The sequence below is a fragment of the Stegostoma tigrinum genome, chromosome 1, assembly GCF_030684315.1.
Source record: "Stegostoma tigrinum isolate sSteTig4 chromosome 1, sSteTig4.hap1, whole genome shotgun sequence".
Taxonomy (NCBI): Eukaryota; Metazoa; Chordata; class Chondrichthyes; order Orectolobiformes; family Stegostomatidae; genus Stegostoma; species Stegostoma tigrinum.
The window spans coordinates 123,707,558-123,729,892 of record NC_081354.1 but is presented as its reverse complement, the minus strand read 5'-3'; the positions used below and the strand labels follow the sequence as shown (position 1 = coordinate 123,729,892).

The 22,335-nt window shown below is 42.9% G+C and overlaps 1 protein-coding gene and 1 long non-coding RNA gene across 4 annotated transcripts in view; one reads left to right on the top strand and one right to left on the bottom strand.

Moving 5' to 3' along the window:
• Positions 1-2,870: 2,870 nt before the first annotated feature.
• LOC125459772 (uncharacterized) lies at positions 2,871-4,497 on the bottom strand. Its single transcript, XR_007249102.1, has 2 exons — positions 4,291-4,497; positions 2,871-4,154 (listed from the first exon to the last, which is right to left on the bottom strand). It is a non-coding gene; the product is annotated as an uncharacterized LOC125459772 (long non-coding RNA).
• The window catches only part of LOC125459762 (uncharacterized), a 119,527-nt gene continuing 100,727 nt past the window's right edge, over positions 3,536-22,335 (top strand). Inside the window, exons 1-2 of one of the 3 annotated variants that reach the window (XM_048546591.2) lie at positions 3,536-3,717; positions 18,009-18,162. In XM_048546591.2, the coding sequence (XP_048402548.1) occupies positions 3,663-3,717; positions 18,009-18,162 (209 nt within the window). In that variant the 5' untranslated portion in view covers positions 3,536-3,662. The remainder of the gene's footprint in view (positions 3,718-18,008; positions 18,163-22,335) is intronic. The other 2 variants (XM_059648356.1, XM_048546581.2) reach the window with 2 other exon arrangements.

Below are 22,335 nucleotides of genomic sequence, written 5' to 3'. Positions count from 1 at the left end.
TTAAGCAGTGATATTTCTGTTCAAAGATTCCTAAACACAGATTATGAATGTGGAGTTTGGTGGGGAACATGATGGGTGGGGAAAAGTTTGTGCCAGAGTGTCAACAATTGCAGGTGCTTTGCTGAGAGTATTTGTGATTCGATTTGTCTACTGAAGGAAAGAAAACAATTTAGCAAGTTTTTAAACGAAGACACCCTGCAGCCAGGGAGAAATGAAACTGTGGTCTAATTGATTTCTGAGATTTTTAAATTGTAAATATTTTTGACTAACATGTATAGAGTAACCAGGTGGGAAGAGACAGTGAGGCAAGGGTAATTATGTTCAGAAACACTGGGCAAGGCTCAAATACTTAATGAGTGCTTCATATTGATACCAAGGAGAAGGAATCTTTCAAAATACTAGCGGAAGCAAGAGATTGAATAGATTGAGAATTGATAGTAAGGGGACAATCTATGCTTAAAGTTGATGACTTGCCCAGATCTGATGACTTGTGAATTAGATTGCTAAAGGAGGTAAAGTGAAGATTATGGAAGGGCTCACCATAATCTTCCAGTCTGCCTGAGAATTAGAGAACAACAAATGTAACACTCTTAGTCATGAAAATGTGCAAGAATGTTCCTGGAAACAACAAGTTGGTCAGATTTATATTAGTGCTGGGTAAGGTTTTAAAACCAATAAAAAGGAAAAAGTAGATTTTAATGAATGGGTAGAAAATGTCAATATTGTTTGACAATCAGCCACCAAATGCCTAGTTGACAAAACAGACTCTATAAATAAACAGGTGCATTTCAGTTTGGACAAAAAATTGGCTTAAGGAGTGAAAGCAGTAGATTTTCAGGTGTGTGTGGTAGGCAGTCATTTTCCTTGTGTATAAATGCTAAGACTACCTTTTTTTTAACTACATATAAATGATTTGGATGTTGAAATACAGAATAACAGTTCAAAATTTGCCGATGATACCAAATTTGCAGGTGTGACAGATGGGATGACATCAGTTGCATGAAACGGGACACAAGTGTAACAGAATGAGCAGGTGAGAAGCAGATGGAATTTAATACAGAGAAGTGTCAGGTGATATTCTTTTTTCACAGAGGAGATAGGGGAAGTGAATGTAGACTTAATGACACAATTGTAGGGTCAGTGGGACCTGGGAGTTCTTTTGAAGTTGGTTGTACATACTGACAGTGTAGTTAGCAAAGTGTATGGGATCTTTGCAGGTCATGATGAAATGTTATAAAGCTCTGCTGAGGTCATAACTAGAACGTGGCCTTGAGTTCTGGTCAAGATACTTTGGGGAAAAATGTGAGGATCCTTTAGAATGGATTTGTGAGAGTGATTCAGGAGTTGAGGCATTTTATTGACAAGGTTAGGTTGTTAAAGTTTGGCATTGTTGAAAGGAGATTGAGATTTGATTGAGTTTTTCACAGTTTCCCTACTGTGTGGAAACAGGCCCTTTGACCCCAACAAGCCCACACTGAATCTCAGAGCACCTCACCTAATCTACACCTCCATGAATGCTATGGGACAATTCAGCATGGCCAATCCACCTTTGGTCTGTGGGCAGAAACAGGAGCACCTGGAGGAAATCTACGCAGACACAGGGAGAACGTGCAAATTCCAAACAGACAGTCGCCCAAGGGTGGAATCAAACCCAGGTCTCTGGTGCTGTGACGCAGCAGTGCTAACCACTGAGCCACCGTGCTGCCCTCCACCTGTTGTTTGTAATAACAACAGGTTTTAGATTAAAATATATAAAAGCTGTTATGATTAGCTAATTCTGCCATGCCTTGAGGCACAGATGGAAGTTCTTTTGGCCTGAAATGCAAAGGTGATGAGAGGAAATCTTTCTTAGTGAGTGGTTATGTCTTTGAATAGAATACCTGAGAGGGTAGTGGAAACATAATCTTTCTAAAAAAAATTAGGTGACATAACAAATAAAGTTGCTTGATTCCAGGGCTAGAGGAGGTGAATCTGACTGGTTTGGTCCATAAGGTACCCGTAGGCCCTTGATGGATCAATGGCCAATCCAACATTGGTCTCAAGCTCTGAGTTAAAGTGCTGAGGAAGATTTTGGGTTGGATGCCTTTATGAAAAGTCTGTCCATTGTCGATAAGACACAAGTCAGGAATATTCCTCCCTTGCCTCAGTGCAGTTCCAACAACACTCAAGAAGTTTGACATCAGTCGGACCAAAGCAGCCTGCTTGATTGACAGCACATCCACAAGCATTCATTCCCTCCATCACCAACACTCAATAGGACCAATGTCTACATGCTGCAAGATGTGTTGCGTAAATTCACCAAAGATCCTTAGACAGCACCTTCCAAACCCCCAACCACTTCTGTCTTGAGGGATAGGGCAGCCGATATAGGGAACATCGCCACATGTAACTTCCCCTGCAAGCCATTTGCCATCCTGAGTTGGCAATATATTGCCATTTCTTCAGCATCATTGGATTAAAACCCTGGAATTCCCTCCCTAATGGCATTACAGATCTACCTGTAACAACTGGACTGTAGGGAGACACTATTCCTTACTACCAAGCATAAGAATCCAGACATATGTATATTGCTGTTCCTTCACTGTTACAGAATCAACAGCCTGGAAGTCCCTATTTAACAGCTTTGTGGGTTATCCACAGCAGGTAGACTGCAATGGTTCTATTAGACAGCTCACCACCACCTTCTCAAAGGCAACTAGGGAATAGCAATAAATGCTGGATCGGCCAGCAATGCTCACACCCCATGAAAAAAAAAGAGGGAAATCTTGAATAAAGACATTACTTATATAAGTTGTTGTATGTTCAATGTGGTAAAATGTCCCAAAGGGCATAACAGAAGCAATATCAAAAAAAATTGAACCATTAGTGTGTTAAAGCAGGAAAAACAAGACGTTTAATGAAGGAAATCCAAAGGTTTGGGCCCAGCCGAAGCTTAAAAATTTGTGGGGTTCACATTAGCCTCTTGTCATTCTGGAGATTGCCAGTTTGTGCAATGCTATGAAAACAAATACGACTGCAGGTAGACAATGGTCAGGAGCTGTAAGTCGGCTGGCTGGGTGCTGCCGCTGGGCCTGCTGTGCTCATTCAGCTTCACACTTTGCTATCTTGGATTCTGCAGCTCCGACTATCTCTTGGGTAGTGAAGCAGACGTGCTTCAGAGAGCTCATCTTGAATTTGAAACCAAAACATAATTCAATAAACATATTCAATATACGTACGGCAAAAGATGCGCTTCCTCCCTAATTTTTCAGTTCTTAAAATAATCAAGAAGCGATTTGAAGGTTAAAAGCGAGTGCCGTCTACGGCCAGCTTGCGGAATTACAAATTTTCACGCATAATATCGTAAAAGGTAGGTCAGACAGAATTTGTAGGAATACCGGGATTGCCAGACTGAAAGGAAAATTATCTTTTTTTTCCCCCCAGCTTTGCTTCCTGATGTAGGAATGGTGCAGGTAGGTTTCTACAGCCTGTGTCTCCTGTGAATTAACGCCAGGGAGAGGTGGTGGCAGCTCCTTGCTCCGCCTTTGTATGATGACAGGAAGCGGTGAGTTCCGAGTAGTGCACGTCGCTGGCAAACTGCCCAGGAGGCGGCCAACAGGACTGCACGGAATGGAAGCCCAGATCTCAGGACCAGCAATACTCTGCACCGGGTGCCACACAACATGAGCCTATCCTTCTTGCTGCTGCTCTCCTTAGTACCAATCGCATATGATGAAGGTAAGGGGTGAGCAAAACAAGCGTCTCCCTGCGTCCAATATAATACGCAATTCACTTCTGTCTCTCCGCTGAGCACAAAGGCGAAGTTTCCATCCAGCGTCAAGTGATTGATGCTTTCAGTGTCTAATTAAATAACTGACGACAATATTATTCTTGACACTGGACGAATGAGGGTCGAATAGGCGGGTCTTCCTGTAATTGGCAACATCGCCAAACAATTGATAGGAAGTATCTACTGTAGAGTTTTAATTGATTGATTTTAAATCCAGGTTTTGGACGCTGACATTTATTTACAGAATAAACAGAAAATTACAATTAATTTCGTTCCAAAACTTGAAAGGGAATCCTTGTTCATTAGCTGGTACTGTATCCGAGGCACTGTTAGAACAGTCATTTATGTTGTTGACTTTAAATCCGCCTCTGATTTTTGATGTGCCCTGTTTATTTAAAAACAAAATACAACTCTTGAGAGTAATACTGTACAGAACTGATTAGAGCCTCCTGAATAGTTCTAGTACGATTAACATTTATAAACAAAGCTCAATTTTAAACTGCAATCTCTTCCAATCCTACCTCTGATCTACATTGGCTTCTGGTCCATCAATGGTTCAATTTTAACGTTCCTAGTTCCCTGCCAAAACTGTTTGACGATACTTCTTCTAACACGTCGCTGATTATTGGGAGTAGACTGATAATTTCTCTCCCCATCCTTATTTGCTTTCCGGAGGGACCACACTCTCCGTGACTCCCTTGTCCGCTCCACACTCCCCTCCAGCCCCACCACACCCGGCACTTTCCCCTGCAACCGCAGGAAGTGCTACACTTATCCCCACACCTCCTCCCTCACCCCCATCCCAGGCCCCAAGAAGATTTTCCAAATCAGCAGATGTTCAGCTGCATATCTGCCAATGTGGTATACTGCAACCGCTGTCCCTGTTGCGGCCTCCTCTACATCGGGGAAACCAAGTGAAGGCTTGGGAACCGCTTTGCAGAACACCTACACTCAGTTCCCACTAAGTGACTGCACCTCCCAATCACGAACTATTTTAACTCCCCCTCCCATTCCTCAGATGACATGTCCAACCTGGGCCTCCTGCAGTGCCACACCGATGCCACCTGAAGGTTTCAGGAACAGCAACTCATATTCCGCTTGGGAACCCTGCAGCTCAATGGTATCAATGTGACCTTCACAAGCTTCAAAATCTGCTCCCCCCTCCACCACATCCCAAAACCTGCCCAGCTGGTCCCTGCCTCCCTAACCTGTCCTTCCTCCCACCTACCCCCTCCTCCCACCTCAAGCCCCACCACCTCATCTCCTACCTACTAACCTCATCCCACCCCTTGACCTGTCTGTCCTCCCTGGACTGACCTATCCCCTCCCTAACTCCCCACCTACACTCACCTTTACTGACTCCATCCCTGCCTCTTTGACCTGTCTGTCTCCTCTCCACCTATCTTCTCCTCTATCCATCTTCTGTCCGCCTCCCCCTCTCGCCCTATTTATTTCTTTACACAGACAGTAGTAGGAGTCTGGAATGTACTGCCAGGGATGGTGGTGGAAGCAGGTACGATAAGGACGTTTATGAGATTTTTGGACAAGCACATGAATATGCAAGGAATGGAGGAATATGGACCAAGGGCAGGTTAGAAGGGATTAGTTTAATTTGGCATCATGATTAGCATGACATCCTGTGCTGAAGGGCCCATTCCTATACTGTACAGTTCAATGTTCTACAGATTCAGTGATAATGGAGATAAAGCCTGAAAGTGGCATTGAGGATTGCCAGATCAATCACAATGTCAATGAATGGTGGAGTGGACTTGATGAGCCGATCTGCCTCCTTCTGCTCCTAAGTCTTATGGTCTAATGATCTTATGAAATCTCCTCTTGCAGGTCAGTCCAGGACCAGGGGACACTGTTTATAAGTTAGGCATCACTCATTTAGAACAGGGACAATGGGAAATGTTTTCTTTAAGGTTGTGCCTCAGGAGGTGATGGAGGTATGTTTGTTGAATACTTTTTAAAATGGAAGCAGATTGAACCTTGTAAGGGCGAGGGAATGAAAGGTGATCAGAACTAGATGACAATGTGGAGTTCAAAAGAAACGTATCAGCAGAGCAGACTTGAGGGGTGGTTTTGTCTACTCCCCTCCTAGTTTGTATGTTCATGTGGAAATTCAAGTTTTACCACTGGTCTGTCACAATAGGTTTGAAAGTCTGCAGTAACAGTATCTCTTGAGGATAATATTGAGACATAGTTTAGTGTAATGTGGTACCACCGTCTCGTTAAAAGCAGTTTAATCATTGTGTGATTGTTCATTGTATTTTGTATAAATACTGCTCACAGGAAAACTTCACTTGACAGCCCCACCCAACCAAAATATATACTAATCCAACACTCAAGTTAAGCAAGCTTTCCCTTTTGATGTTTTTAATATTAGTGTTGCTTTTTAACTTGTTTTTCTGTGATCTTTTCTCAAGAGGGTGAGTGTGGGTTGTTAGAAGATCTGTTTTCTTCCATTTATTAAAATTATAGATAGTTTACAAAGAAATAATGTGCAGAAATTTCCTTGCAAAACATTGTGGCTGATGAGATGTTCTTTGAAGAAAAGGAAATAAATAATCAAACAAACTCAAATTTCTCAAGAAGGTTAAAAGAGTAATATTTTGCTCATCCAGAATTTTGAGAGGTTAGACTGACCTCCATCCATTTAATTTGTACTTTATTGAAGTTTCTGCTGACGTTCTGCTCGAGTCATTGGGGATTTTCTCCAGTCAGTAACATTTGGGCTTATGTTTGTATTTGCATTTGTCTTGATCAGACAGACAATCAAAGAGATGCCAACAAAGTGTTCAGTGCAAAGAATCCAACTTATCAAGTTAACCTGCTCATCTGAAATTGCTACAGGTCAATTTCAGCATGCATCCTGTTCAACAAAACAGGTGATAGGAGTTTGAGAAAATTCTTTAGAAACTTTAACCTCAGAGACTTCTTAGGTTTCTTTGAGTTCACATTCTGAAATTCCATGCTTGATAGTTCTCACCCATTTGTCCAGTTTCCTGTTGAAATGTACTGGGGCCTGAGGAATGCTGGCTGCGTAAGATTTGTGACAGAATTATGTAGGAAGTCCAGTGAGGTCCATCTTGACGTCAGGAGCAACTGGCTACATCTTTTATGCTTTTGCCAAGCAGTGAGATAGGTCTCTCACTAGGGCGCAATGAGCTTCCAATTAAGAGGGTTACAGCTTGTTCCGTGTCTTATCCAGGTGAAATGCAATATTAATAATATTTGGCATCCACCTTACCAATTGTGCTGATAAAATTAACTGTTGAAAACTATCCATGAGACTGTAGGACGTAGGAGCAGAATTAAGCCATTGGCCCAACTGCCGTTCGATCATGGTGAAAAATCTCATGATACCAGATCATGTATTTTCAGAGTCTCACTCCTTCTTCAGGTGTTAGTGAGAGAGGTGGCATCAGATACAGAATTTATAAATAAAAGATCAAAGGGCCATAGAATTAATGTGAATATATTGAACAAACCTAAAATGGCTGTTAAATCTTTAATCGGTTAGAAAGGAGATGCAGGTTTCAATTGATTATTGTGCTGATAGCAAGTTCAGTATCAATAAGGACAGCATCAACTGGGTTCATGGGTTCATGTCACACTACAGGTGACCCCACCACACTATACACTCACACACGCTCACATACATACTCACATACTCTCACAGACCCTCACGTGCACACACACACTCTCTCTGTCTGTCTCTCTCACTCACTCACTCACACACACACACACACACACACACACACACACACACAGACACACTCTCTGTCTCTCATACACACACACACATACATGCATGCATGCAGTCTCTCCCACACTCTCCCTCTCACACACAAACTCTCTCTCTCTTTCCCCACCCCTCACACATACAGACACGTGCACGTACATATAATTCTATGGTGTGAATTTGCAATTGCAGATTTGTAATTGCAGATACATTCTATTTTGTTCAAAGAGCACATAATTTGTAGGCACAATCGGTCAATGGGGATTTTATAAATTCCTGCTTTGGAAATAAAACCAGTCTGACTCCAGGATAAAACACAGATTCTTAATAAGGCTTCACACCTGAAATGCATTGTCTGACCTGAGATGTCACCTCTAGTACATCACCTCACTGGAAAAAACCTTTGGCTATCTCGGGGCAGGGGCTTGAAAGAAATTCTGGGATTTGCATATTAATCAATCGAAACCTGCATCTCCTTTCTAACTGATTAAAGATTTAACAGCCATCTTAGGTTTGTTCAATACATTTACATCAGTTCTATGATCCTTTTGAACTTTTGTTTATAAATTCTGTGTTAGATGCCACCTCTGTCACGAACACCTGAAGAAGGAGTAAGACTCCAAAAGCTTGTGTTTTTGAATAAACCTGTTGGACTATAACCTGGTGTCATGTGATTGTTGACCTTGTCCATCCCAGTCCAACACTGGCACTCCACATCATTCGATCATGGCTGAGATGTTTCTCAACCCCATTCTCCTGCCTTCTGTTCATAACCCTTGATTTGTTTACTAATAAAGAGTCTATCTATCTCTGTCTGAAATACACTCAATGAGTTTTTCTCCACAGCCTTCCGTGGCAGTGAGTTCCACAGAGTCACCACCTGGCTGAAGAAATTCCTCCTCATCTCAGTTCTAAAGAGTTGTGTCTTCACTCTGAGGCTGTGTCCTCGGGCCCTAGTCTCTTCTACTAGTGGAAACATCTTCTCCATATCCACTTTATCCAGATCTCTATGTATTCTGTAAGCTTCAATTAAATCCTCTCCACTCATCCTTCTAAACTCCACCGAGCACTCAACTGCTCCTCGCATGACAAGCCCATCATCCCTTGGATCATTCTTGTAAACCTTCTTTGGACCCTCTCCAATGCCAGCACACCCTTCCTTAAATACAAGGCCCAAAACTGCTCATGGTATTACAAATGTAATCTGATATTGTTTATTCGCAGTGACCATCATTGTGACCTTCACGGGAGATGTAATGAACCAGAGTGCGCTTTATCAAAGTGTACTATTTGGCCTTGGGGCAGGGAGGATAGTTGGAGTGGAAGTTCATTTGTGGGAATAAAATATTGGGGTAGAGTGAGATGAAAAGGGACATCGAGGCTCCAGGGACCAGTTGGAGCCAGGTGGTGATCATGTCGGCTTAAGAGCCATGATCCCTGCTATCACTTCTCATTAACTTGATGTAAAACATGACTGGAGACTGGCTGGGACATGCAGGGCGGGTTCGATTCCAGCCTTGGGCAACTGCGTGGAGACTCTCTCTGTGTCGGCATGGGTTTCCTCCCATATGGAACATAGAAAATAGAACATAGATCATAGAATATTCCAGTTGCGGCCGAACCAGGCTTTTGTAGAGCTGGAGCATAACTTCATGGCTCTTAAACTCAATCCCTCTATTAATGAAAGCTAACACACCATACACCTTCTTAACAACTCTATCCACCTGGGTGGCAGCTTTCATGGAACTGTGGTACATGAACACCAGGATCCCTCTGCTCCTCTGCACTGCCAAGAATCTTTTCCCTTAACTTTGTATTCTGCTTTCAAGTTTGTCCTTCCAACATGAATCACTTTCCAGGGTTAAACTCCATCTGTCACTTCTCAGCCCAGCTCTGCATCCTATCAATGTCACTTTGTAACCTAGAACAGCCTCCGCACTATCCACAACTTGACCCTCCTTCATATCATCCGCAAACTTACTAATCCACCAATACTTTGGACTTTTTTTTACCTGACGCAAGGAGTACAAGATGGATATTGAAAGATGAAGGATCTCACAAATGTTTGCATTGAACTGAACTTTTGCTTTTATGCCCTCTTTTAGCCTGTGAATAACTCTTTGTAATCTTAGTGTCATTGGCAGATTTGGATATCTGGCTTTCAGTTGTGCTATCAACATACATTTCAAGACCTAGTAAAGATTTTTGTGCAACTCAAATAGTCTCTTCTTTTCAATCCAAGTATGTATCAATTCTCCACATGACTAAGTAAACTCCTAACCATGTCAATAACTTGCCATCTATCCCATGAGCTTCAAATATATTGAACAGTATCATATATGGAAGTTTGTTGAATGTCCTTGAGAATCCCTCATAAATTCCCATATTGCTACTCTATTTACTTCGTCAAAACATTTAATTAGGTTCTTTTGACATGAAAAACCTTTTACAAACCCATGTCAATTCCCTCTAGTTAGCTTCGAATTTTCTGCGGCACAGTTATTCTCAGTGTAATTATAGCTTCCAATGACTCTCCACAATAGATGGTTGATTCCTAGTTCTTTATGTTCTTGGTTTCTCTTTCTGTCTGAGGTCAGTGCTGCAGTAGGAGGAAGTGGCTTCAGCAAAATTACTGAGTGTAAAAGGGGATTATCAGATCAGAGTAGGAGAAGAGATTTCATCATTTTTTTGAGAAAAGATGATAAGAATCTGTACTGAGAGGCCGAGTAGTTACACAGTCTGTACTGAGTACTGAGTGGGGTACAGGTTCGGTATTGAGGATTGTGTGGGGGATAGGGTCTGTACTGAGGACTGAGTGGAGTACAGGTTCGGTATTGAGGATTGTGTGGGGGACAAGGTCTGTACTGAGGACTGAGTGGGGTACAAGGTCTGTTATGAGGACTGAGTAGGGTACAGGGTCTGTAATGAGGAGTGGGTTGGGTACAGGGTCTCTACTGATGACGGAGTGGGGTACAGGGTCTGTGATGAGGACTGAGTGGGGTACAAGGTCTGTACAGAGGACTGAGAGGGGTACAGGGTCTGTACTGAGGACTGAGAGGGGTACAAGGTCAGTAATGAGGAGTGGGTTGGGTACAGGGTCTCTGCTGAGGATGGAGTGGGTACAGGGTCTGTGATGAGGACTCAGTGGGGTACAGGGTCTGTGATGAGGCGTGAGTGGGGTACAGGGTCTGTACTGAGGTCTGAGTGTGGTACAGGGTCTGTAATGAGGACTGAGTGGGGTACAGGGTCTGTACTGAGGACTGAGTGGGGTACCGGGTCTGTAATGAGGATTGGGTGGGGTACAGGGTCTGCATTGAGGACTGAGTGGGGTACAGGGTCTGTAATGAGTATTGGGTGGGGTACAGGGTCTGTATTGAGGACTGAGTGAGCTACAGGGTCTGTAATGAGGACTGGGTGGGGTACAGGGTCTGTACTGTGAACTGAGAGTGGTACAGGGCCTGTAATGAGGACTGAGTGGGGTTCAGGGTCTGTTTTGAGGACTGGGTAGGGTACAGGGTCTGAACTGAGGACTGAGAGGGGTACAGGGTCAGTAATGAGGAGTGGGTTGGGTACAGGGTCTCTGCTGAGGATGGAGTGGGTACAGGGTCTGTGATGAGGACTGTGTGGGGCACAGGGTCTGTACTGAGGACTGAGAGGGGTACAGGGTCTGTACTGAGGACTGAGTGGGGTACAGGGTCCGTAATGAAGATTGGGTGGGGTACAGAGTCTGTATTGTGGACCGAGTGGGGTACAGGGTCTGTAATGAGGACTGAGTAGGGTACAGGGTCTGTAATGAGGACTGAGTCGGGTACAGGGTCTGTAATGAGGACTGAGTGAGGTACAGGGTCAGTACTGAGGACTGAGTAGTGTACAGGGTCTGTAATGAGGATTGGGTGGGGTACAGGGTCTATATTGAGGACTGAGTGGGGTACAGGGTCTGTAATGAGGACAGAATGAGGTACAGGGTCAGTACTGAGGACTGAGTAGTGTATAGGGTCTGTAATGAGGATTGGGTGGGGTACAGGGTCTATATTGAGGACTGAGTGGGGTACAGGGTCTATACTGAGGACTGAGTGGGGTACCGGGTCTGTATTGAGGACTGAGTAGGGTACAGGGTGTGTAATGACGACTGAGTGGGGTACAGGGTCTGTGCTGAGGACTGAGTAGGGTACAGGGTCTGTACTGAGGACTGAGTGAGGTACAGGGTCTGTACTGAGGACTGAGTGGGGTACAGGGTCTGTAATGAGGACAGAATGCGGTACAGGGACTGTACTGAGGACTGAGAGGGGTACAGGGTCTGTACTGAGGACTGAGTGGGGTACAGGGTCCGTAATGAGGATTGGGTGGGGTACAGAGTCTGTATTGTGGACTGAGTGGGGTACAGGTTCTGTAATGAGGACTGAGTGAGGTACCGGGACTGTACTGAGGACTGAGTGGGGTACAGGGTCTGTAATGAGGACTGAGTAGGGTACAGGGTCTGTACTGAGGACTGAGTGGGGTACAGGGTCTGTACTGAGGACTGAGTGAGGTACAGGGTCTGTACTGAGGACTGAGTGGGCTACTGGGTCTGTAATGACAGAATGAGGTGCAGGGACTGTACTGAGGACTGAGTGGGGTACAGGGTCTGTAATGAAGATTGGGTGGGGTACAGAGTCTGTATTGTAGACTGAGTGGGGTACAGGGTCTGTACTGAGGACTGAGTGGGGTACAGGGTCTGTAATGAGGACTGAGTGGGGTACAGGGTCTGTATTGAGGACTGAGTAGGGTACAGGGTCTGTACTGAGGACTGAGTAGGGTACGGAGTCTGTGATGAGGACTGTGTGGGGTACAGGGTCTGTAACGAGGACTGAGTAGGGTACAGGATCTGTACTGAGGACTGAGTAGGGTACAGGGTCTGTAATGAGGACTGAGTAGTGTACAGGGTCTGTACTGAGGACTGAGTGGGGTATAGGGTCCGTACTGAGGACTGAGTGGGGTACAGGGACTGTAATGAGGACTGAGTGGGGTACAGGGTCTGTAATGAGGACTGAGTCGGGTATAGGGTTTGTACTGAGGACTGAGCGGTGTACAGGGTCTGTAATGAGGACTGAGTAGGGTACAGGATCTTTACTGAGGACTGGGTGGGGTACTGGGTCGATATTGAGGACTGATTAGGGTACAGGGTCTGTACTGAGGACTGAGTAGGGTGCGGGGTCTGATGAGGACTGAGTGGGGTACAGGGTCTGTACTGAGGGCTGAGTCGGGTACCGGGTCTGTAATGAGGACTGAGTGAGGTACAGGGTCTGTACTGAGGACTGAGTAGGGTACTGGGTCTGTACTGAGGACTGAGTGGAGTACAGGGTCTGTACTGAGGACTGAGTGAGGTACAGGGTCTGTATTGAGGACTGAGTGGGCTACTGGGTCCGTAATGAGGACAGAATGAGGTACAGGGACTGTACTGAGGACTGAGTAGGGTACAGGGTCTGTAATGAGGATTGGGTGGGGTACAGGGTCTGTATTGTGGACTGAGTGGGGTACAGGGTCTGTACTGAAGACAGAGTGGGGTACAGGGTCTATACTGAGGACAGAGTTGGGTACAGGGTCTGTAATGAGGACTGAGTAGTGTACAGGGTCTGTACTGAGGACAGAGTTGGGTACAGGGACAGAATGGGGTCCAGGGTCTGTAATGAGGACTGAGTAGTGTACAGGGTCTGTACTGAGGACAGAGTGGGGCACAGGGACTGTACTGAGGACTGATTAGGGTACAGGGTCTGTACTGAGGACTGAGCAGGGTACATGGTCTCTAATGTGGACTGAGTCGGGTGCAGGGTCTGTACTGAGGACAGAGTGGGGTACAGGGTCTGTACTGAGGACAGAGTGGGGTACAGGGTCTGCACTCAGGACAGAGTGGGGTACCGGGTCTCTATTGAGGACTGAGTAGGGTACAGGGTCTGTACAGAGGACTGAGTAGGGAACGGAGTCTGTGATGAGGACTAAGTGGGGTACAGAGTCTGTACTGAGGACTGAGTCGGGTACAGGGACTGTAATGATGACTGAGTAGGGTACAGGGTCTGTACTGAGGACTGAGTAGGGTACAGGGTCAGTAATGAGGACTGAGTGGGGTACAGGGTCTGTAATGAGGACTGAGTGGGGTACAGGGTCTGTAATGAGGACTGAGTGAGGTACAGGGTCTGTACTGAGGACAGAGTTGGGTACAGGGTCTGTACTGAGGACTGAGTGGGGTACAAGGTCTGTAATGAGGACAGAATGAGGTACAGGGTCTGTACTGAGGACAGAGTCGGGTACAGGGTCTGTACTGAGGACTGAGTGAGCTACAGTGGGTATGTTTTTAGGAAGTGCAAAGAGCCAACATTTTGAATATAAATTTGTTTCAGAAAAAAAAGAATTGTTTGTAAGAATGCAACTTTGTACATGTCATAGTTGACTGAAAATATTTTAAAGTTTTCTTTAAGCATCTGTTTTTAAACAAAATGAGATCAGTCATTCCTAGTAATTATGCCTGACCAAATGGTCTTGCACGTATTGCTATCGTGCAATAAACCTTGTACGCGAAGAACTGTGCCTGTTCTGTAGATGTGCTATGATATAGTTTTCATAGAATCCCTACAGTGTGGAAACAGGCCCTTTGTCCCAACAAGTCCACACTGACCGTCAGAGCACCCACCCAGACCCACCCCCCTATAACCCCCCTAATCCACACATCCCTGAACACTCCAGGCAATTTAACATGTCAATCCACCTAACCCGCACTGTGGACTGTGGGAGGAAACTGGAGCACCCGGAGGAAACCCACGCAGACATGGGGAGAATGTGCAAATTCCACACATATAGTTGCCTGCCAGTTTTCTCTGTCAGTAATCAATTGACTTGTCCAAGGAAGTTCACTGAACTCATAATGTGAACTGTTTTTCCCTTTCTCCACAGGTACTACCTGACATGGTGAGTCTTTCTAGCACTTCCTGTTGTTGTCAAAAACAAAGGAGGGTCGGGGAACTAGCGCAAATCTCTTTACCCAGAATGACATAATAGGTCAGATGTCAATTATCACTAAAGAGGGTCGACAAAGTAAACACAATAGCTGTCTCTGGAGAAACTAATGGAGTTAAAGGCTGGTAGGTTGTACCGGAGGATTTTAAACTGAGTAGTGGAACAGATAATGAGTGTTCAGGTAAACTAACAAGAGTGATTAGCTTCTAGAAAAATATCAGATAAATGGGAAACTGCCACCTTTGTTCATAAAAGGATGGAAAACAAAACCCAGTTAGCTAAACATCTGTTATTGGGAAAACAAAATAGAGTCTATTGTGCAGGATGTAATTGCAGAGCATTTAGAAGTATGTAATATAATCAAGCAAAGTTAGCATGACTTCATGAAGGTGGAATATAGAAATTAGGAGCAGGAGTATCCATTTCACCCTTCAATAACAGCCTGCATGCCGTTGAATATTACCAGGGCAGATTCTCCATCTGAATGCCACATTCTTGATTTCTCCCTATATTCCTTGACTCCTTTGAAACAATACCATGCCTGACAAATTTATTGCAGTTCTTTGAGGAAGTAACAAACAGGATAGATAGACTTGTAAAGTCATACAGCACAGAAACAGGCCTTTCAGCCCAACTTGTGCCTGCTGACCAAGTTTCCTAAACTGAACTAGTCCTATTTGCCTGCGTTAGGCCCAAAGCCCTCTAAATATTTCCTATCCGTGCAACTGTTGTAATTGTATCCGCCTCCACCACTTCCTATGGCAGCTTGTTCCATATATGCAGTACCCTCTGTGTAAAAATGTCTGTCAGGACCCTTTTAAACCTTGCCCCTCTCACCTTAAAATTAAGCCCTCTAGTTTTGAACTCCTCCAACCTAGGGAAAAGACCTTTGCTATTCATCTTATCTGTGCTCCACATGATTTCATTAACCTCTACAAGATTATCTCTCAGTCTCCAATGCTCCAGGGAAAAAAGTCCCAGCCTATCCAGCCTTTTCTTATAGCTAAAACCTTCCAGCCTCAGTAATGTCCCTGTAAATAATTTTTGCAGCCTCTATTGTTAAATAACATTCCAATAGCAGGGTGACCAGAATTGTATGCAGTACTCTGAATGTCTTGCATAACATGATGCCCAACTCCTGTACTCAATGTTCTGACTGATTACAGGCAACCATGCCAAATGCCGCCTTCACCACCCGATCTCCTGGTGACTCTACTTTCAAGCAACTGTGATCCTTCACCCTTAGGTCTCTCTGTTCGACAACATTCTCTGGGGCCCTATCACTAACAGTATAAGTCCTAACCTGGTTTGCTGTACCAATCTGCAACAACCTTGCATTTATCCAGATTAAATTCCATCTACCATTTCTTAGCCCACTGGCCCAGTTGATCATGAACATGTTGTACTCTTAGATAACCTTCATCACTGTCTACTATACCACCAATTTTGGTGTCGTCTGCAAACTTACTAACTATGCCTCTACTACTCTCATCCAAATTGTTTGTATGAATGGTGAACAAAAGTGGACCCAGCTCCGAGCCCTCCGAAACACCGCTGGTCACAGGTCTCCGGTCTGACAAACAGCCCTCTACTGTTGAGGGTGCCACTCTGCTGCCAGACTAGTTTACTCTCCTGAGTAGATCTAACAAATCTCCCCACCAGGGTGTTGGTTCACCTCCAGTTCAGGTGTAACACGTTCCTCATGTACAGGTCACCTCTGCCCCAGAAGAAACCACACAAATCAAACTGTGGTCATGGCAGATGCTGCCTGGCACGTTGAATACTGCCAGCATCCTTCAGGTTTTGTTTGGCTATCTCTCTTACGTATTTCCCACTTTGTTTGCATTTTAATTTTGGTGGTTTATAGTACTACCTCGTGACCGGTATGAGATTTAACCAAAGGAGTGTGAAATGACAGGAAGATCTTCTTGTTACAAGGGTTTGTTACTGTGTGAGTTGCTAAGTGCTGCTTGCTTGGGACCAGTGATTTTATCACTTTTAAGCCATGTAATCAATCATAATATCAGATAACTATTCATTACAATTTCGCTGGTATATTTTTCATTGACAAGTAGTTGCCCAGTAGAGTAAATGTGAGAAAAAAGAACTGTGGATGCTGGAAATTGTGCAACATATTTGGCCATTTAAACATCAGGGCACAACACATAAAATGGAACCATTCAACTCATCTAGATTTCACTATTTTAGGGCATGTTTTGAATGTGCTGAGAGCATTATCTTGTTTGTATTTGTATGCCTATTTCCAACTCATGGCGAGGACATAAATTGATTTATAAAAATAATGATAACAAAGTGTGGAGCTGGATGAACACAGCAGGTCGTGCAGCATCAGACGAGCAGGAAAGTTGATGTTTCGGGTCGGGACCCTTCTACGCCAAAATATTCTAATGCTGCCTGGCCTGCTGTGTTTGTCTAGTTCCACACTTTGTTATCTCTGACTCCAGCATCTGCAGGTCTTGCTGTCCTTATAAAAATATTGGCCTGAATTTCCCGAAGAAGATGATGGTGTAACAATGTCTCAGACACTGCAAAAATTTTTTTTCAGTGATTTCCATGTTTACTTAATCAGCTCCCTAATTTCCTGAGCCTTTTGCACCACCCCATCATTTTTCTCACTGAAATGGCTGCACAGCCAACTACAGTGACTTTGCTCTCTGGTAAAATCAAGGGCAATTTTGAGTCAGTTGAATTAAGTCCACTATGGTGCCACTGTCAATTAGATCATTATGTTCCATCTAATCCTGTTCCCGGAGGCAAATAAAAGCAATTTATTGGCAGCACAATGAAACTCCAACGTGCCATGCTGTGGGGGTGTGAACTGAAAATTTGGGTCAAGAGTAATGGAAACTAGTCAATCACCCTGCTGTAAATGACCAGCTTTAGTAACATTTGCATCCCTCTCTCTGTCCAAGACAACAGTGTTCTTCCAGACTTCCTATTGTTGAGTGCAAAGTTATCCTGCAAGAATATTAAGAGTAGGTCAATACGGGTAAATTGAAGGTGGACGAGGAAGCTTAACTGGTTGTGTACTCTGACAGAATGGAACAGGAAATGTATGCAAGGGAGTGCAAAATCGAAGGGGACATGAAAAATTGCGCAGTGTAAAATATCAGAGAAGTGAAAAAATGATTTCAAGTCCAAACAAGGTGAAAGCAGAATGGTGTTTGAGCCACTTACGAGATAATAGGTATTGATTTTGTGAATATATGTGGAAGGAAATATTGCTGGTGCAGTGGAGCAGGGAGTGATTGCTAGTGTTTGTTGGGGATGTGAGACAGTTTTCAAACTGTAGGATGTTTGACCTCAGGAGATCTGATAAGGTCTTTAACCCTTTTCTTACTCTTTTAGGTTCCAGGGGATCTGGAAAGCTGATCACTCATTTAAAATGGACTGAATATCAAAATTAGGCCCACTGTATAAGCCTGGTAGATTCTGCAAGATTAAAACACTTAACCTAAAATGTGTTCTTAATGTGTATTTCAGATGTCGTGGGACCTCATGTTGATGTGCAGGTGGAAGTGGAAAACTCTACCAGTATCCATATTAAGTGGGACTCACATCTTCATTCTGTATTGCAATGTGTTCTGGTCATCTTCGTAAAAGGAAGCAAGGAAGATGAGATATTTTTACTGCCCAGGTAAAACACTGTACAGTGCCGTTGAGGAGATAAAGGAAACATGCAAATATTCTGCATTGTTACAGATGTTTCCTGATTATTTTCTTTATTGAGACTTGAGATCACTCCACAACCAGCATAGATTACATAATTACAAGCCATTTTAGATATGTAAGTTAATTCTGGGATTGAGTGACTTTGGAATACTTTGTCAGTGTACATTCTCTAAGATGTAGACAATAATTGCATTTAGTGCTTATATCAATTGCCCTGTGCAATTTTGAATCAGGGTTTCTGTGTAGCTACAAATTGAGGGGTGATACATTTAAGACAGATGTCAGAGGCAGGTTCTTTACTCAGAGAGTGGTAAGGGCGTGGAATGCCCTGCCTGCCATTGTAGTTAACTCAGCCACATTAGGGGCATTTAAACAGTCCTTGGATAAGCATATGGATAATGATGGGATAGTGTAGGGGGATGGGCTTATATTAGTTCACAGGTTGGCGCAACATCGAGGGCCGAAGGGCCTGTTCTGTGTTGTATTGTTCTATGTTCTATGTTCTATAGAACAGGAGCAGTCCTGACAGCATTTCTCTTATAGAGTTCAAAGAAATCAGAGCACCGACACAAGTAACATGTGGTACCAGTGCACTCACACATTTGGCCTCCACTTAAGCAAAATCTAAATCACATTCAACAACTTTGTTCCATGTCCCTTCATCACCTCTTCTTCTTCCATTTCTTATCTAATTTTTAACATAGTTTTTACCCAAAAATGTAACTTTGGAAGTGAATTCAGCAGCCTTACATCGCTGTGGTGAAACATCTCCTGGTCTCTTTTGTTGTATCATTTTGTACCTCTGATTTCTGCTCCTGATCCTTCAACTGGTGAAGATAGTCTGCTTCTATCTACTATGTATCATCCTTTGCATCTTTTTGTTCTTTTAAGACCAATAGATATTGGAGCAGAAGTAGGTCATTTGGCCCGTTGAGACTGCTCTGCCATTCAATGAGATCATGGTTGATTAGATAATCCTCAACTCCACCATCCTACCTTTAAACTGTAACCTTTCATTCCCTTAATGATTAAAAATATGACTAGTCCAGAATTAAATATTCTTAACCAACCAAGCTTTGACAGCCCTCTTGTAACAAATCTCACAGATTCACCACCCTCTGAAGGAATCTTTTCCAATCAAGTTATAATACTGCAAATGCCGAAATCTGAAACAAACAGAAGGTACGGGAGAAATGCATGATGTCGGATGAACCATTCAAGAAGAATGCTTCTGAGGAAGGGTCACTGGACCTGAAACATTAACTCTGTTTCTTCTCTCACAGATGCTGCCAGACTTGCTGACCTTTTCCAGCAACTTTGTTTTTATTCCTAATTTACAACATCCACAGTTCTTTCGATTTTTAAGAAATATTTGGTGTTTACTTTAAAGAGATGGCAGTAATTGTGGGTGATTTTGAAACTATATATAAACTGGAAAAGTAACAGTGGTAACACTAGCCTTGATGAAGTACTCACTGAATGCTTTTGAAGTAGTTTCTTAGACCAACATGTTCTGGAACTGAAAGCAGCACTTGACTTGGTACTGTATAATGTGCCAGGTTTCATGAATGACTTCAGAATTACGGCACCCATTGGTAGCAGCAATCATAATGTTATTGAATTTTACATTGTGTTTGAAAAGAAGAGACTCGTATTTTAAACTTAAAAAAGGGCAACCTTTGGAGCTAAGTGAAGAGAACTGGGATGTTAGCCTAGGATGTAGATCAGTTGTTATAGCGTAGCAGTCATTTAAAGGTATATTTCAGAATATTCACTGTAAGTACATTCTTAGTATAAAGAAAATTTCAAAGAGGGGGGCCCACAATCCATGGTTGACTAAAAATGTTAGAAAAGGTATCAGACTTAAGAAAACGATTATATAATTGAGTAGCAGCATAGATCAGGTCCTGATTGGACAGATCAGAATGTAAAGAATGGCAGTGGATGTCTAAAAGGTTAATCAAAACAAATAATTAGAATATGAGGGGAAGCTAGTTAGTAATGTAAAAACAGATCACAGGTGTTTTTATAGGTAAGAAAAGAGTAAGAAAAGTGAGAGTTGGTCCTCTAGAGAGTGAGAATGGAGTTCATTGTAGATAAGAACAAGATAGAAGAAGTAATGAGTAAATATTTTGTTTCCATCTTCAGCATAGAGGAGACATAAAAACATCCCAGTAAATCAGGAAGATGAAGGAAGAGAGGAACTTAATCAAATTATAATCTCTAGACGAGCCCTGAGCAATTAAATGGAACAGTGGGTTGAAGGCAGTTAGTAAGAGCCAGCATTGTTTTGTGAAAGGCCACTCAGTTTAACCAGTATTTTGGAATTCTTTGAAAGGCTAAAGTGCACTTTGGATAAAGGGGAGCTGCTGATATGCTGTAATTGGATTTCCAGAAGGCATTTAACAAGCTTGTACATAAAAGACTATTGTGCAAAGGCCCAAGGTTTCTTGCTTTCGGCCGTTATTCTTTTTTGAACAAAGGTGTTACATTTCTTGTTTCATATGACCCAGGCCCCTCCAGAATCTCAGGAATTTTGGAAGATTCTAGCCAATGCATCTACAACCTGCCACCATTTATTTTAAGACATTTGATGTAGGCCATCTGATCCTGTACATTTATTAGCCTGTAGGCCCAATCATTGTCTAGCATCTTTTTCCTGGTATTGGTGATTGTTGTAAGTTTTTCCCTCCCTAGTACCTCTTGATTATACTTGGGAAGTTCACTAAGTATTCTTAAGAAAAAGACTATATAATCGAGTAACAGGATAGATCAGGTCCTGATTAGACAGATCAGAATGTAAAGAACAGCAGAGAATGCCTAAAAGGTTAATCAAAACAAATAATTAGAATATGAGGGGAAGTTAGTTAGAAATGTAAAAACAAATCACAGGTGTTTCTGTAGGTAAGAAAAGTGAGAGTTGGTCCTCTAGAGAGTGAGAATGGAGTTCATTGTAGATAAGAACAAGATAGAAGAAGTAATGAGTAAATATTTTGACAACAGATTAAAAATACCAGTTGACATCCTCCACCATGTGGTTCTTTTCCATTTCAATTTATCTGACTCACTGTCTATGGGATCAATTCTATCTTTAGTTACTCTTCTCCTATTCAAGTACTTGCAGAAAGGTGTTGGCTAACTGATTTTATATCACCTGCTAGTTTACTCTCATAATTTGCTTTCTGTTGCCTTATGTCCTTTTTAGTCTTTCAATGCTCATTCTTAAATCCTGCCCAAACCTCTGACTTATCAGTAATCTTTGCAGGTTTGTGCAGTATTTGTTTAAATTTAATACTGTCTTTACATGACTTATTTAGCCACGGTGATGCTTCATTCTCAAAGAGCCTTTCTTTAAACTGAGATAAATCTTTGCTGAAAGTAACTGAACATCTCCTTTAAGATTTGCCATTGAAACTCCACGGACCTAACTTTCAACTTAGATTCCCATTTTGCGTTTGCCAGCTTTCCCTTCATGCCCTCATAGTTAGCATTATTTCAGATTAAAACTCTAGTCATGGGCCCATGTTTCTCCTTTACAATCTGAATATTAAATTCTATCATGATTATTGCCAGCTGTAGGCTCCTTTACTTTGAAGTTATTAATTAAGCCTTTCTCGCTGCACATTACTAGATCTATGGACCTGTTTCCTGGTTGGCTCTGGAAGGTACTAAATAATTGTCCTGAAGCCACTTAATAAGCTTATTTTCTAAGATAGTTTTGTCAACCTGACTCTTCCAAATTACATATGTATTGAAGTCACCTGTGGTATTAGAGTACATTTCTTACATGCTCCATTTGAATAGAGCAGAAAATGGCAACGTCCAACAGGTTTCAGTTTGCTAACGAAGGGAAGTACCAGGACAAGTGTAAACATACAACAGAGATGCGAGAAACAAAAGAGATAAGTGGTTCAAAGAAACACCAAGTGTTAGCAAAGAAGTGTGGGTTTTGAGAGGATACAGAAGCAAGTTATCAGAATAGTTCCAGAGATTATGGGACTTTGGCTGCAAGCTTTATTTGGAAAGGCTGCAGTTGTTGATCTGATGCTTACATCCACAAGGACGCTGTAAATGCAGACAGTCAAGGATTTCAAAAGGAAATTGGTTGGGCACACGAAGGAGGTAAACCCGCAGGGCT